The 17,373-nt window shown below is 44.7% G+C and overlaps 1 protein-coding gene across 2 annotated transcripts in view; it reads right to left on the bottom strand.

The window, feature by feature from the left end:
• LOC101167014 (chloride channel protein ClC-Kb-like) overlaps positions 1 to 17,373 on the bottom strand; it is a 58,495-nt gene that overhangs the window by 14,600 nt on the left and 26,522 nt on the right. For both annotated transcript variants that reach the window (XM_023956261.1, XM_023956262.1), the window contains 7 exons: positions 10,146 to 10,230; positions 9,615 to 9,713; positions 9,369 to 9,453; positions 3,470 to 3,622; positions 2,657 to 2,726; positions 2,453 to 2,563; positions 672 to 888 (listed from right to left, as the gene is read on the bottom strand). In XM_023956261.1, coding sequence (XP_023812029.1) covers positions 672 to 888; positions 2,453 to 2,563; positions 2,657 to 2,726; positions 3,470 to 3,622; positions 9,369 to 9,453; positions 9,615 to 9,713; positions 10,146 to 10,230 — 820 coding nt within the window. The remainder of the gene's footprint in view (positions 1 to 671; positions 889 to 2,452; positions 2,564 to 2,656; positions 2,727 to 3,469; positions 3,623 to 9,368; positions 9,454 to 9,614; positions 9,714 to 10,145; positions 10,231 to 17,373) is intronic.

Below are 17,373 nucleotides of genomic sequence, written 5' to 3'. Positions count from 1 at the left end.
ATCGATATAGAAGGAGGATTAGGCTCTATCATTTTCATAACTCTTTGTATTGCTAAAAAAACTATTTTAATAAATTGGAAAAACAAGAAAAATATAAACATAAGTCAACACAGAAATCTGCTGTTTGATCATATCAGCTTGGAAAAAATGTCAGCCCAAAGTTCAAGTAACTTTGAAAGAATTCAGTCTCTCTGGTCTCCCATAGCTAACTCCATGACTTAGGGGGTGGGGGGCCTGGTCGTCGCTGTTCCTTGCCTTGCTGCCGTGGTCAGGGGTGGGGGTCGGGGCCTAACCCTACACCCTGGCTATCCGAAGATTCATAATCCCTGTCCAACAGGCCTTCAGCTCTCATCTGTTTGCTCAGTTGCTGGACAGGACAAATGAGAAAAGAAAGGAAGATATACAGTATTTTTTTTTAGACCAGAGTTTCTGTGAGTTTATTCACACATGCACACTTTGTCCTGCAGCACTGAACCCAAACTTTGGTCTGTTTACCCCAAAATCTAGTAAACTAGTTATGAAAACATCCTCAATTCAAAGTGTTCAATTAAACCTATGGCATGTTTTGTTGGTGATCGATCGATGGATTGATTCATTGATTGATACAGTGTACCAATGGCATTCATCTTTTGTAATTTAATGTCTTTTTGAAAATATGTTGTCTTTCTTACTGAGGATAAGCCTTCACCAGAGACGGCAGGTGCGGCAATTTCTTGTTGATAGAGATGGCATCATAAAAAGACGGGCGATTTCCGGAGCGAGCCAGCCCATTGGCTAGTAAAGTGGCGAGAAGAATGGGTACAGCATGACTGAACTGACCAGTCAACTCGACAGCCAAAAGAGCTGGGGACAGTGTGTGTGTTACAGCACCAGAAAGGGCAGCTGCACCTGCAGAGAAAACAAGAAGGAACAAATATTTTACATTTAAATGTAAAATAATTATTATATCTTTTAAACCTAGAATTTATCAGCCAGTGAGATCTAAACATTCCTTCCTGCCACAGATTCGGGGGCGCCCTTTACATCGATTGCATTTGAAGGATCTGTGGGTATTGCATCAGTCAAATTTGTCCAACACAAAGGCCCTTTAGCTCCGATATGTTTGCTCAGCTGCTGGATAAAAAAATGTGTGGGTACATCTGGGGCCATCAAAAATAATTACTGTCAGTTGAGGCCTTGAGCTTGATGTATTCTTGCATCTTGGATGTTTCATCCTGGATTGTGGCTTCAACATATTTTCATTTCATGTTTCCTTATGTAACCTAAAGTTCTTTTCCTTCATAATTTGTGTATGACATTTTTCTTTGTAATGTTTATAGAGAGACTGTGCCAAAACCTACTTTGTAAAAAGATCTGTGGCTATTAGAATGAAGCGGTTGCTCCAAAAGGAGCGAACCGTGTCTCTGATCAGTGCAGTTGGAGTCTCGTAACTTCGTATTCACAGGCAGGGAAGGTGCTTTGTTACAGTGTGCAGTCCGGAGAAGGGTTGGGACCGCAGTCTGTCCAGCTGGTCTGCATGAGCGAGCTGTCAGACTCAGGAGAAACGTGTCTCCTGGGAGATTTGTACCTCCAAGCGCACAAGCAGCTTTGGGACGGTGTGTGCGCTATAGCGGAGGCGGCTTTTGAATGAACAGTCTTGAGAAACTGTGCAAACAATCGTGAATTTTAACTATCATAACAATAATAAAAGCGGGTTTAGAAGATCATCTCGCTCTATGTCGGAGCTTTGTTTGTTAACAACCAAACTCATAACTTCTTCTTTTACAGCTGTACTGTAATTTTTTTTTAAACGGTTGTACTGTGATTTGTGCGGACTAATCACTATCTGACACATCATCGGACCAGCGTCCAGCCAACCAAATAGTGTGACGTCATCATTAGTCGCAGGCCCCCGAACACTTATTGCAGGTCGAACAGTTTTGGGACCTACACCGGTAGTTGGATGGTACTTCATCCTTTGAGGGATCCTCCTGGATCAAGATTGTTTGCCCTTCCGTCCCATCTCTTAGCAGCTGGTTCATTTGTGCTGCCAGGCGCTCATGGAGTGCTAAGTTTCTTTAGCCAGTAGGCATGAATCATGTCTAGTTTTTATCAGCAAATTTGATCAGCAAAGTTAAGCCATATCTTCCTCCTAATGCTCTGGAACATGTGATTCATGCTGTGTTCCCGCTGCTGTCCAGTTCTTCAGACCTGGGACTCTTTCTTGGATGTCTGCCACTGTGATCGTTACTGGATTTTGTTCAGGGAGGTTGCTATGTTCTTTTGTCAGAGAGACCTGCTCAAATGTAAAGGTTAATAAACACTGAATGGTATTCAAAACAAATTGGTGTGATAAAAATTCTGTCCAGTCTGCTTATTGCAAAACCCAGAAAACACTGAAAATAAAGAAAGACAATTTAATCCCTTCACACTGATAAGTTCCATTTAGTACTTGAGATATGTGATATTTTACCAGCAAGTGCATAGACTCCAGGATACACAGAATCCCAATGATGGCCAAAAACTACTCCAGTGGAGAAGACATGAGCCACTCCTTCCCCAAGCAGCCGACCACCAGCTGCACCTGGAGCAGAAACACCAAATTCATAAAGAAGGAACCAAATATGTTGTTTTGTTTTGTTGTTCCCTTTTGAACTAAAGACATGATGTTCCTCACCAAGGACAAACATGGGCATGAAGTATCCAGCTGGCAGAGGCAGAGTGCAGGCAAGGACCAACATCCAAATCTCAACAGAAACAGACACACAGTCAGGGGTGTACATTTGCTGACAGCTGTAATAGAATTGCTATTAGTCTGATCAGAGAAGTGCTGCCATCAAGATTCAACCATTTTAATATTTAAATGGCACCACAGGTCAAAGCGACCAACTCAGTGGCCTTGGGGTCTAAAAAAATGCAAATGAAAATAAACAGTCTTTTTCTTTTAACCAAGAATAACTCTCCTTTCAGGGTTTTTTCTTTTATGCCTTTTCTGCTGCTTTGTACACACGACTGATATTGGTCCAGATAGATGCCAGGTTATTCACTCGCAAAAGATTTTCCTGATTGGACATAAAACCTGCTCCTACCAGCAGCAGAACACCTGCTGAGGTGCTTTGTCTGCCTTCTGTTTGTTATTCAAGTTATGAGTCATTGTAACTGAGAAAGCCAACATCCCTCCACTTCTTAACCCGCTGAATCCATTTCAAGGTCATAGGGTCACCAGAGCCTGTCCCAGATACCTTTGGGCAAAGGCGGGGTAAACCCTGAATAAGTCACCTGTCTATTAAAGGACACCCCAAAAACACACACTTACACACCCACATCTAGTAATAATTTAGAGAAATAATGAAGTCAAGAGTGCCCGGAGAAAACCCACACATGCAAGGGGAAAACATGCCAGACGAAAACACTGACCACTGCTTCTGCATACAGGCCTAGAAAAGCCAACAAAATACAATTCAAGAAGACATAATTGTGTTATTGGTACCTTCATGAGCAGAAAGAATGCCAAAGACAAGAGAAGCGGCATTTCTGAGGTGTTCCACTTTAGTGACAACTCCTGATGGACTGATGCATTGTGGGATAAAGAGCTCCACTGTCTGCAATCCAACAACGAGGTGAGGAGCTCTTTCGTGGTGTACTGATGAACAAATGAGTGACATTTGCGTTACATAACGGTGCATCCACATTTTGATAAAACAAATGTTGCTAAAGTCCCACTCCGATCATCTTCTTGTTTATTTTCAAAGTGTTCCTAGTGGTATTTTAATTATGGTAATGCCATTTTTAGCCAAAATCCAAAAACCTGTGTTGTTTTTTAGGACTTAGTTTCTGCAGAGTGGCAGGAGTTCATCAGAAATTCACCTCTGAATTGTGGGTGGGACTGTTGGCGCGAAGTAAGCCTGTGCTGATTTACCATCATGCCTGTGTTTACAATCTGTCTCACAAGCTTACATCCCCTCATACCTTCATGTTACCATTAGTGGTGCAACAAAAACAGATGCAAGATCAGAGCTATCCAGCCAATCAGTTTTGATCAAGTTTCCAGTTCAGACGAGGAAAACAAAGACCTTCATGAATCTTTTTGTCTGACAGTGGATGCATCAGAAAGGGACGGAGCAGGGATCTTGTGGCCTGCAGTTCTACGCCACATCTAAAAGGACATTTTGTCCATCTGCTCCCGACTCACCACAATTTGTATAAAGAAATACTCAGAAAAGCAGTTTCAATCTTTTCTTTATAAATGTCCTCCATCATCAGAAAGATGCCACAAGAACATGTTCAATTTTGATTTGAACAAATCTTATAGATCAGACTTGACAGATCTGCTCCGCTCAAGCACACCGCTATCAGCTTTGGCCTGCTCACTCACAGACAAGGGACAATTAATCAATCAACTCCTCACCAAGCACAAACAGGATTTCCTCTGTTTAATCAAAACCTGGCAACTGCCTAACGCCTTTTCACACCTTAACAACTCAACTCCTGATGGATTTGTTTATGTTTAGAAATCTTGCGGCTCCCGCAGGGGAGGTTTCCGGTAATCCCCCGCAAGAAGTGGAAAGTCACACTTGTCTCAGTGCCCCTGGTTTCTCTGTTGGACTGCACTGTGCTACAAATATCTAGATCCATTCCCACCATCATTGCATTGGTATACCTCCCTCCAAAACCAAACTCTGACCTAATTACTCAGGTCAGCTCCACTCACTCAGCTCCACTGCCATCCAGTTCAAACAAGAATTGATTGCAAAACACCTTTAAGTCCATCCACAACCTCTCCCCTCCTGTTCTTTCTGCTCTCATCAAAGTCCTTACACCTTCCAGCTCCCTGAAATCTTCATCCTCCCTTTACCTGACTATTTCTTTAACCTGCATCAGCACCATGGGGGGCAGGGCTTTCAGCTGCTCTGCCCCCAAACTCTGGAACTCCCTTTCACTGGATTTAGAAAAAACTCTGACACCATGTCCCTATTCAAATCTAAACTCCAAACCCATCTGTTCAGAAAATCATGTTTAACACCTTTGCACCATTTCTTTCTCTCCCAGCTGTTTTAATTGTGCTTTACTCATTTTATTTGTACAGTGGCCTTGAGATTCCTAAAAGGTGCTTTTAAAATAAAATGTATTATTATTCTTATTATTATTAGCAAACACACCAAAAACACAATTTCTTTAATCGGAGTGGGTCTTTAATATCAAGAAGGACACTTTATTTCTTGTACATACTTCACTGATTGAATCCATACTACATACAATATATCCTTCTGGTCTCACTCTCTTACACTCAAACACAAAATAATGCTCACTAAAACAACCAATCAGGCTAGCATAACCATCCAAACACCTCAGACCCCATCGGTGGAATGCAGAAGCAATCAATGTTTAGGCAAGCCAACCCTTCTCATCAAAGACACCACTCATCCTCTTTATCATTCCTTCTATTTGCTGCCATCAGGCAAACAATATAGAATCTTAATGGCGAACAAAAACATATACTAAAAGGCCCTCATCCCACTTGCAATTTCTGCGTTAAATTACTCTTGGCAGCACTTGTATTATTTTCATCTTAGTAGTTGATGTCGCTTTAATTTGATTATTTTATTTATTTATCGTGTTTTGAACCAATGAATCTTTTTCCCCCCGTACTGTTAAAGATAAAATTCTGTTCATTAAATAAACAATAATGGAACAAACATGATTTATCTATCAGTTGGTTGTTTTTAAACAAATCGAATTTACTTACACCATTCAAAATGAAATAAATCCATCAACCCTACACCTTGGGTCTTGTCTGGTGTGGTAGATCTACCCCTGGGTCTTGTCTGGTGTGGTAGATCTGAGCCTCTATTGCTCTGGTGCTCAGGGATTGTTCCTGAGCTGCCAGGATGAGCGCTTCAGTGCTGTCCTGTAGGCCAGCCCTTTCTAGCCATTGGTAGGACTTCTTGATATCAGCCACTTCAGTTATGGTCCGGTGGTACAACCCATGCAGGGGTTTGTCCTCCCGTGAGGATCTGTCCTCCAGCACTGTATCCTCTGCTCTCCATTGCCTGAGACATTCACTGAGCACACTGTCAGTTGGGGCCTTGAGCTTGATGTATTCATGGATCTTGGATGTTTCATCCTGGATAGTGGCTTCTACGCTCACTAGTCCTCGGCCTCCTTCCTTGCGGCTAGCATACAGTCTCAGGGTGCTGGATTTGGGATGGAATCCTCCATGCATGGTGAGGAGCTTTCGTGTTTTAACATCCGTGGTCTGTATCTCTTCCTTTGACCATCTTATTATTCCTGCAGGGTATCTGATAACTGGCAGTACGTAGCTGTTTATAGCCCCGGTCTTGTTCTTGCCATTGAGCTGGCTTCTCAGGACTTGCCTTACTCGTTGGAGGTATTTAGCTGTTGCAGCTTTCCTTGTTGCCTGCTCCAGGTTGCCATTTGCCTGTGGAATTCCAAGGTACTTGTAACTGTCCTCAATGTCTGCTATTGTTCCTTCTGGGAGTGAGACCCCTCCTGTGTGGACTACCTTGCCTCTCTTTCTCACCATCCGGCTGGATTTTTCGAGCCCGAATGACATCCCAATGTCAGTACTGTAGATCCTGGTGGTGTGGATCAGGGAGTCAATGTCACGCTCGCTCTTAGCATATAGCTTGATGTCATCCATGTGGAGGAGGTGACTGATGGTGGCCCCATTTCTGAGTAGGTATCCATAGCCAGTCTTGTTGAATATTTGGCTGAGGGGTTCAGACCTCTGCAGAACAGCAGTGGGGACAGAGCATCACCTTGGTATATCCCACATTTGATGGACACTTGTGCAAGTGGCTTCCCATTGGCTTCAAGGGTGGTTTTCCACAGCTTCATTGAGTTTCCTATGAAGGCTCTTAAAACCCTGTTGATGTTGTACAGCTCCAAGCATTCAGTGATCCATGTGTGTGGCATTGAGTCATAGGCCTTCTTGTAATCAATCCAGGCTGTGCACAGGTTGGTGTGTCGTCTTGCAGTCTTGAGCAACTGTTCTGTCAACCAGGAGTTGGTGTTTGGCTCCTCTGGAGTCTATACCAACGCCTTTCTGTGTGTTACTCATGAATTGATCCATGTGCCTATTTATCTTGGTTGCAATGATGCCTGACATGAGCTTCCATGTTGTGGAGAGACAGGTTATTGGCCGGTAGTTGGATGGGACTGCACCCTGTGAGGGGTGGCCATTCGGGGTGAGTCCCATCTCTTAGCAGCTGGTTCATTTGTGCTGCCAGGCGCTCGTGGAGTGCGGTAAGCTTCTTTAGCCAGTAGGCATGTATCATGTCAGGGCCCGGTGCTGTCCAGTTCTTCATACCTGACACTCTTTCTTGGATGTCAGCCACTGTGATGGTTACTGGATTCTGTTCAGGGAGGTTCCTATGTTCTTTTCTCAGAGAGACCAGCCACTGGGCATTGCTGTTATGTGCTGTGTCTTTCTCCCATATGTCCCATACTGTTCAGTTTCCAGCCTTGGTGGGTCTGCTCGGCTGTTTTGACCCTGCCACTGAGTGTACACTTCTGCAGGTTGAGTTGCGAAGAGCCTGTTTATCCGTCTGGCTTAATTGTCTCTTGTGTACCTCTTTAGGCGGCTGCTCAAGGCTAGGAGCCTTTGTTTGGCAGTTTCCAGTGCTTCAGGTATGGGCATCTGGCTGTATTTCTTAGGTACTTGCTGTCTCATTGTACCTCTTTGAGCCTCTGTCAGCTTACTCACATCCTTCCTAATTGACTTGATTTTGGCCTCTAACCGTTGCTTCCATGGTGGGTATTGTTTTCTTCCATTGTTGCTCTTATAGCCAAGCATCTCAAGGATCACTGCTGCTGAAGTGTAAACCAGTTCATTGGTTTCTGTGATTGTTGTGGTAGAAATTGCCCTCAATGCTTAATTCGCAGTTTCCAGAAGACTTTCAGGCAGTACATCACCTAACCGTTGTAGCTTGTGTCGGGGTTGCCCAGTGGTCATTCTAGGAATGATCTTGTCTTTCAGGTCAGTTGCTGCCTCACTCAGCATATCTGTAGTTGTTGGGGCTGTGTACCCAAGCTCGGGGTGGGAGTGTGGTATAGCATCCTTTCTGACCTGCTGTTCTGGCTCTGGTGTGGTATTGTAATGTATCCCTTCAATCTCAAGTTGTGATAGGAGTTACCGTTTGTGGATGTTAGAGCATTGGGCTTTTCAGGGTCCTGGAGGGGCCTAGCCAGTCTCCAGATCTCAGCCCCATAGAGAATCTTTGCCCAGTAACAGCCCCAAAACATCCCTGCTCTAGAGATCTGCATGGAGGAATGGACCAAAATACCTGTAACAGTTTGTGAAAACCTTGTGAAGAAAATGTTTGACTGTTGTCATTACCAACAAAGGGTATATAACAAAGTATTGCGTTGAACTTTTGCTACTGACTAAATACTTATTTTCCACCATAATTTGCAAATAAATTCTTAAAAAATCAGACATTGTGATTTTCTGGGATTCTTTTAGTCATTTTGTCTCATAGTTGAGGTTTACCTAAGATGGAAATTACAGGCCTCTCATCTTTTTAAGTGAGAGAACTTGCACGATTGGTGGCTGACTGAATACTTTTTTGCCCCACTGAGTAAATACTATGACTCTGTTGTTGGACTAGACTTGAGACTGGTAGGTCTTGACTTGGGACTTGCCTGCTCTTGACTTGGGGATTGACTTGGACTTGAGGACAAGGACTTGAAACTTACTTGTGACTTGCAAAATAATGACTTGGTCCGACTTCTGCATTCCAGTGTCAATTCTAGTAAATATTTGCATACAAGTCATGTCAGGTGAGTGTCTGTGTTCTACAGCACACAATGATGTTATAGATTGTAGAACGTAAGAGAGAAAAAGGAAGGGTAGCATCCAGTTTCACCCACACCAAGCCCCTGCTGAAGGCAAAGGAGCAGTGGCAGTCAGGGTCCCCAGGATACCCACGCAGAGAAGCATGTCCATGACAGACCCCAAACCAGAGGAAGAAAGGCCATTGCACAAGGCCGTGTTTCCAGTGTGAGGCCCGACCAAGCTGCATGTTTTCCATGCCCTGCTGATGCACACCTGATTCAAGTGATCATGAGGCTCTACAGAAGCTTGACAATGACAGTCATCAAAGACAGGTGTGTTTGAGCAGGATTGGATTAAAAAAATGCAGGACAGTGTTCCCCGAGGTCCAGGGTTGGGAAGCACTGCTCTAGGCAACCACCAGCCCACCCCAGTCAGTCAAGGAGAGAACAAAGTCAACCCCCCACCCAGGAAAAGTTATCACAAAATGCTAACAATGTGAAACTTTCAAAGAAAACTAAAATTTCTGCACTGAGCAAGCCTTTGAAGAAAGACTTTGTGCATAAAAGAAGCTAAAGTGGCTCCTGATTCCCACCTCTGAAGCCATGTACTGTCCAGTCGAAGGGGGGAATGTCAGGCATGCCAGGAAAAAAACGACCCCGGCAGAGTACAGACCCTTCCTGCGGAGATTTGGAAATACAGGTGTTGAAGTCAAGTTTGGGCTGTTTTGTGTGTGTGAGAGAAAACTTTTTTTAACTTGTTTTAAGATCTGAGGCCATAATATTGTTTCAAAGGAAAAAGAAAGACTCATCAATATTTGGCTTTTTGAATAAACTCTCACTCTGTCTGCATCCTAATAAACAGCGGGTTGGTTTTGGTAAATTGTAGGATCCACCGATGGCAAAAGAGATAGCAGCAGCCAACAGCTCCACAGAGCAGCCTGCTTCCACACAAGAAAGGAAAAACAGAGGCAACTGGGAATCAAATCAGCAATGGGCACAGAAATCATTAGTCTTAAGGTGAATGAAAAACAGCAAAAACTAAAAAAAACAATCAGATGAAAAATACAACGGTTCCACCTTTGAGTGTGAGTGACATTAACCCTTGTGCTATCTTAGATGACCCCCCCCCCCCCTTACATTGATGTGTTCTCCCTACCATGACAAAGGTGGATAAAGGTGGAAAGATTTCATATAATCCATGGACACCAGTGAAGATCACAAATCATTGAAGGAAAAAGGTTCATAGCACTGTCTAGTGGGTCTAGATGACCCAACTCCCAATGTTAAAGTGCCTAGGATAGCACAAGGGTTAATTAAACATCGAACTTAAGTCTTTTTGAGTCGGTGAGATGCTGCTAAAGCAAACTTACCCCAGGAAAGCAAAAAGCACAATCTCCAGTGGGTAGAAAGGCAAAGCAGAGGGGAAATTCGTTTTGAACAACGCCTGAACAGTTTCTGCGGACAAGAAGGAAATTAACGTCACCAGTTAAAATTCTCCCAGACAATGAAGAACCAAAGGGTTTCCTGCACATCATTGACTTGAGGTTTTGATAAAATTTAGATTGGGTTAGTGTCAATCAGATGTTCTTTGGATTTTCACGTAAAACTATCTTTTTGTGATATCCAGCAAAAATACTGAGGAGTGAAAGGTATTTGACAACATAGTTAAAAATTAATAATGTGTGTGAATAGGGCTGTGACGATAACCGCATCACCGCGGTGATGACTCATCACCGCACGTCACCGCACGTTTTATTTTTTTATTTTATTTTTAGTTCTGCATATGGTGCGTGATTTGAACTATAATAAAAACATTAACCACATTCCTCTTTGCTGATAATTTACTTTTTATATACGAGTCCTCTTGTCCTGTGTGTGGAAAAACCCTGCGTCCTCCAGCGCAAGGTTAGGGACAGCCCATTATACATATTATGGGGGGCTTTTTTAATGAGTGTCAGATTTTAATTAACTGCTTGCCATGTTTTAGTATTTGTAATGTTTACATATAATTTTAAATTAAATGCACAAACACAGGCATAAAAAATAGCGTAACTGAAACAGTTGGACTTAGTTAGATTTTGATAGCAAGTATGCCTACCGGTAGCTTCATTTGGTATACGCCATATAACGCTTGTGCGCTCGAGAATAATAATGGCAACGAATTTAGTGTCTTAATCCAATACTGTGTCGGATATTTGGGCACACTTTGGCTTTGAGGCAGATGACAAGGGACAGCCGGTGAATTTGGACAAGGCAATATGTCGTATATGTCGTACAGAAGTTTCCGTCTCCAGAGGAAATACGACCAATTTAAGATCCCATCTGCGAATCAACCATCCTGTGGCGTTTGTCGGACTTGGGAGAACCAGCAGCAGACCACCTACCTCAGGCCAGCAGCGACAATTGGGAGTCTCCGAGGCCTTTGCAAGAGGAGCGAAGTACCAAAGTGGCAGTAATCGGTGGCGAGCACTGACCGACAGCGTCACTCGTTACTTGGTTGAGGAAATGGTGCCATTTCGTACCGTTGAGAAGCCAGCGTTCAAAGCCATGTTACATGAATTTGACAAGTACATGTACTTCCTGACCGAAAGTACTTTTCTCAAACAGCGATCCCTGAAAAGTATCTGTCAGTGAAGGACGGCGTAATACAGGAGTTAAAATACGTCGATTATTTCTCAGTGACAGCTGATATGTGGTCAAGCGTAAACAACATGCCATACATGAGCCTGACCATACATTATCTGAGCACAAACTGGGAACTAAAATCAAAGTGCCTGGAGACTGTGTTCACGCCAGAAAGCCACACGGCTGACAAACTGGCGGAAGCCCTCAGATCCTCCTTCCAAGAGTGGTCCTTGGATGAGAGGAAACTGATCTGCATTACAACGGACAATGGAGCAAATATTGTGGCTGTGGTCCGGAAGCTTGGCTGGACATGGTTAAATTGCTTTGGCCATAATCTACATTTAGCCGTCACCAGACACTGAAGTAACGAGGTATTTGCAGGAGGAGGCCCTGGATCTGCACTCTGATCCGCTTGCCTGGATAATCAGGCTCGATTCCCTCTGCTATCAAAAGTTGCAAGGAAATACTTGACTGTGTGTGCAACAAGCACGCCATCGGAGCGTGTGTTTAGTGCGGCTGGCAACATCGTTACCCCGTTAAGGTCTTCTCTTAAGCCTGACAAGGTTAACATGTTGGTGTTCCTGTCACGAAACATGAAGACTGGCAAATAAAAGCAGCAGCACCTGGTCATTTTTTGTTTTCAAAGGTTGCAAATGTTTACCTGTATATTTAGTTAATAAGTTATTTATTTAGTTGTTACTGTTATTTGTATGTTTGATAATAAATATACTGCGTTCTATTCATTTCCATTGTATTCATTTCCATTACAAGCTGCATGCGTTCTTGAGTGCGCGACGTGGCCGCCCGCCGGAGGATTTTGTGTTGGGGGCGGGGGGGCACCAAGAGTCCCGACAGACACCATGACTCTTGCTGCTTCATCACAGCGGTGGTAAAAAAAAATCCCACAGCGTCACAGCTCTACTACAGAGCGGTTTAATAAGGAATCAGTCACTTTTCTTCTGGGGGAAACATTTATTACTGTTATCCTTCACTCCGTCCTTCCTCTTACAGACGCACCGCGCTCACAAAGTCACAGTCAATCTACAACACCTATATAGTTAGTTCATTAGTTAGATAGGTAGTAGTTAGTTGTTACTGTTATTTGTAAATAAACAATACTGCGTTGTAATTGTACTTTTTTGGGACGCGGCGGCCGCCAGGAGATTTGATTTGGCGGGGGGCGGAGCCGGGGCGAGGGCGGGGTGGGGCTGTGCGGTTAACCGCGACACCGCGCCCCCTGCTGGTTCATCACCGCGGTGATAAAAAATCCCACACCGTCACAGCCCTATGTGTGAATTTTATGTTTATTAGTTTTTTGTGCCAAACATGGTCTGCCTTTGTAGTTTTCCATGTTTTGCTGGATTTATTGTCTTACTCTGACTTTTAAATGTTATATAGACGTATTTGAATTGAGTCATTATCAGAAGACCACATCTCCACCATGACCCCACCCTTTGATCCTGTGATGGGGGCGGGGGGTTCTAAGGGGAAAAGATGCCACTCATTTCTGTGTTCCCCTTTATGAGTCTTTCAGTGCAGGAATATGGGTGAGCCACCTGGTGGATCTAAACCAGTCTAATGAAGCCACTTTGATGAGTGGTTCACTGTTTTATGAAAGACAGTCCGGTCCAGATGCCAGGGGGGGAGCCACAATCCCTGGCCTGGCTCCCGGGTTAGGCCCAGGTGACGCCAATCCAGGCAATGTAGCAGGAATCTTTGTTGGTGCTTCTCATGGGGGGCCGTTCTTTATCTGGGGGACCCTACCGGGTGCAAAAGCCCCAGACGGCATAGTTCCTAGGATTACTTAAACTATCAAACCCCCACCGTATTAAAGTGGTGGTTCACGGAGGGGGATCAGGACATATTTATTATAAAGGGTAAATGGATAAAAAAAAATGTTTTAATTTTTGTTAACCAGATGATGGGTTAGGGTTAGGGTTAGACAATGGCGTCTCTCTGAAAAGACAAACAAACTCACCGATCACAACACAGGAAAAATAAAACATCAAGAAAATGATCTGAAGGGCCAATGGGAGGAGGGGATCGTACAAGCTCTAACATTGTAAAAAAAAAAAAATCTTTCATCTCTTAACTTCACAAGTAAGAGAAGTTGGTTATTATTCATTACATAAGTCTTGACTTGGGAGTTAGCATAAAGTGTAAGGAATATGAGTTTTAAACGATTAGAAATGTAGACATCTAATGCCTACCGGACCAAAGGACTTTTCTGTGGTGGATTTGACCAGGTGAGAGCATATACGGGCTTCATAATAGTCCAGAAAACAATCCCACGATTCCCCTCCATCGGCTTGGTAACACGTAAAATTGGTAAATCAATTGGTAAAACTTAATTGAATTAAGTTTATTCAACTTAATTTTTTATGTCTATCCAACTCAATTAATATGTTGATCTCACTTAATTCTTTTTAAATTTTGATTATACAACTTAAATTGACACATTTCTCACATCCATATCAAAGACATGAATGACCCAGCAATGTCTCGCATTACAAGGCAGAAACTCACGTGAGGTGAACTCTGTCTTTAATACTGGGACAAACAGTGTTTTACGGCACAAGTGGGTTGGTCATCATCCTCTCTAACCCTCTAACTCATGGTGCAGAAAAAAATAAACATAACAGTTTGAATTACTAGTTAAAACAGAGTAAAACAGCTAGACAACAAAACCCATGGACAAAAACTCACACTTAAACCCTAATCTGCCCAGAAACGCAAAGAAAGTGGTATCCCACAATTCCTTGCGCTGCCTTACGTTATGAGGTCATGACACATTGACAGCTTCACACCAAAGTTACACCAACTTAATAGAATTACGTTGATTGAAAGTAAAATAACTATGTCAGACAACTATTATTATGTTATTCTTAAGTTGAATGAACAAAAAATAAAGATTTATTTTCACCAAACTAAATAAGTTAGATCAATGTATAAAAGTTTATCTTTCCAACTACAGCCCAAATAATGTTTTAGAGTGTAACAACCAAAGTTTGTTTCTCATTCACAAGAAAATGAATAGGCCTGCAGCTCTATAATTACTTTGAAAAAAAAGCTGCTATCCTTTTCTGCTTTTCTTGACCCGACCATGGTCAGGGGAGCCGCTTCAGCTCCTAGGGTGAGGTCGTCTTCATGGAAACTCTTTGTGGTCTTTGGTTCCACACCAGCAAAAGGAACAGACTCACTGTTTTTCTTTGATTAATGATGATTTTTACCCTTCTTTTTCATACATCTTTCGATTCTGTAACTTCCCCCCCCCACACATCTTTTTTTCTTCATCTCTCTTACACCTGCCACCCCACCTTTCGCACTCTCTCTCCTTTTCACACTCCAACAAAGGATGTGGTTAACAATTTTTGTGATCCTCTGAATTGAATTTTTGATTAATAGGGTCAGCACCGCTAAATCTGAGGCCATGGTTTTTTGAAAGGTAGTTTGCCATCACTTGGCAGGTGGAGTGTCCCTGCCCCAGGTGGGGGAGTTTAAATATCTTGGGGTCTTGTTCACAAGTGAGGGAAGACCGGAGTGTGAGATTGACAAGCGAATCGTGCAGCGTCCGCTGTTATGTGGTCGCTGTAACGGTCCGTTGTGGTAAAGAGAGCTCTGTGGTGAAGAGAGAGCTGAGCCAGAAAGCAAAGCTCTCAATTTACCAGTCGATCTTCGTTCCAATACTTACCTATTGTCATGACGTCGTAGACGTAGCAGACCCAGACGCTGAAACACGGAAGAAAACTCACAGCTAGGATGACTTTGAATGGATTTATTTTTCCAATGGTAAATAAGTTTCTGAGGGGACGTGGACGAGTCTCCTCCGTGGATTGAGCTTGGTGTCCTTTGAGCTGATGCAGATGAAGGGGGGGCGACACGAGGAGGCGTCGAACCGTGGAGCCAGAGGGAGCGAGGCTTGGGCGCTGAGGACAGCGGGACCAGCTTGAGGTGAGGCGTGGATGGTGAGGACGACGTGATCAGCTTGGAGCGAGGCGTGGGCGCCGAGGACGGCAGGACCAGCGTGGAGCGGGGGAACCAGAGTGACCAAGGTAGGAACCTGAAGGTGAGCACAAGACGAGGTAAGTAAAGTGACTAGATAAACTTAGCTGAGACTAAAAGGCCAGGCATAAGCACCGGAGTGAGTATAACAAACTGGCGCTGGACACTGGTGAGGAGCTCCCATATGAAGACCGGCAGTATGATAAGAAGATGAGGGTCAGCTGGTTCCAATCAGCCAGGGGGTGAGAGCTGGAGGAGGGGAGGTGAACTGACAGGCACCGTGACAGTACCCCCCCCTCAACGACCGCCTCAAAGCGGTCCAGGGGGGCGGTCAAGGTGGGCCCTGAAAAAGTCGTCCAGGAGGGAATGGTCCAGGATCATGGAGCGGGAGATCCAAGAGCGCTCCTCTGGACCGCAACCCTCCCAGTCCACCAGGTACTGGTGACCGCGGCCCCGGCAGTGAATGTCCAGAATCCGACTGACTGTAAAGGCAGGCGCTCCGTCGATGAGCCGGGCGGGTGGTTGTGAAGCAGACAGCGGGCATAAGGGGCTTTCCTGAAAGGGCTTGATTTGGGAAACATGGAACGAGGGATGAATCTTTAAAGCAGCCGGGAGCCGTAGTTTAACACAGGTAAGATTGATGATCTTGTCAGTGATGTAGGGCCAATGTAAAGGGGTGCTAGCTTGCGTGAGGTGACCTGGAGGGGTATGTTCTTGGAGGAAAGCCAAAATTTTTGCCCTGGTTGGTAATCCGGGGCCGCTCTCCGTTAGCCAGACGACAGTTGCTCTCCCGGGTGCGCAGAAGAGCGGCCTTAGCTTGGCGCCAGATGTGCTGGATGCGTTGCAGGTGATGCTGCACTGAGGGAACCGCCAAATCTAGCTCACGAGAGGGGAACAGCGGAGGAGAATAACCAAGGGATACTTCAAATGGTGACATACCGGTGGCAGAGGAGGGATGGTTGTTGTGGGCGTACTCAATCCATACTAGGAACTTGGACCAGTTGGATGGATTCTGAGCAGCCAGGCAACGAAGGGCAGCTTCCAACTCCTGATTTGTACGCTCCGCTTGGCCGTTAGACTGGGGGTGATAATCAGAGGTGAGACTAACGGGAGCAAAAGGTTCTCCAGACCTGGGACACGAACTGGGGTCCCCGGTCTGAAACAATGTCCTTGGGGATCCTGTGGTATCTGAAAACCTGATGAACCAGAATGTCGTCCATTTCAGCGGCAGTGGGGAGTTTAGGCAAAGGAATGAACTGTGCAGCCCTAGAAAAACGATCAGCAATGGTAAGGATGACGGTGTTACCTTTTGATGGAGGCAACCCTGTGATGAAATCTAGGGCAAGGCGTGACCAAGGGCGAGCAGCGATGTGCAGAGGGTGGAGTAAACCAGCTGGAGGTGAATGGGATGATTTGGATCTGGTGCAAATAGTACAAGCGGCGACAAACTCCCTGACATCCTGATCTAGGGTCGACCAGAAAAACCTGCGTTTAATGAGGTTGAGCGTCCGTTGGACGCCCCCATGACAAGAAACACGAGAAGTATGCCCCCAAACCAGGACGTCCGAACGCAGAGAGGAAGGCACGTATAGAGCATTAGCGGGGGGGGGGGGGGGGGGGGGGGTCGGGTTAAGCGTTTAGCTGAACGGAGGTAAGCGAGATTTTTATGGTCCGTCCAAACTATGAACGGTTGCTCCGCCCCCTCGAGCCAGTGACGCCATTCCTCAAGAGCTAGTTTTATGGCAAGGAGTTCGCGGTTACCAATGTCGTAGTCACGTTCACCAGGTGATAGTTTGCGTGAAAAGAAGGCGCAGGGCTTGAGTTTCCCCAAGGAAACCTCACGTTGGGAAAGAACTGCTCGAACACTGGTATCGGAGGCGTCAACCTCTACGATAAACTGACGTTGGGAGATAAACATCCCCTTGAGTTTATCGAAAGCGCCCTGGGTTTCTGGGCTCCAAATAAAAGGTT

Source organism: Oryzias latipes, chromosome 7 (genome assembly GCF_002234675.1).
Source record: "Oryzias latipes chromosome 7, ASM223467v1".
NCBI classification, from domain to species: domain Eukaryota; kingdom Metazoa; phylum Chordata; class Actinopteri; order Beloniformes; family Adrianichthyidae; genus Oryzias; species Oryzias latipes.
The sequence above is the reverse complement of the archived record's forward strand: the minus strand, read 5'-3'. Positions and strand labels throughout refer to the sequence as shown.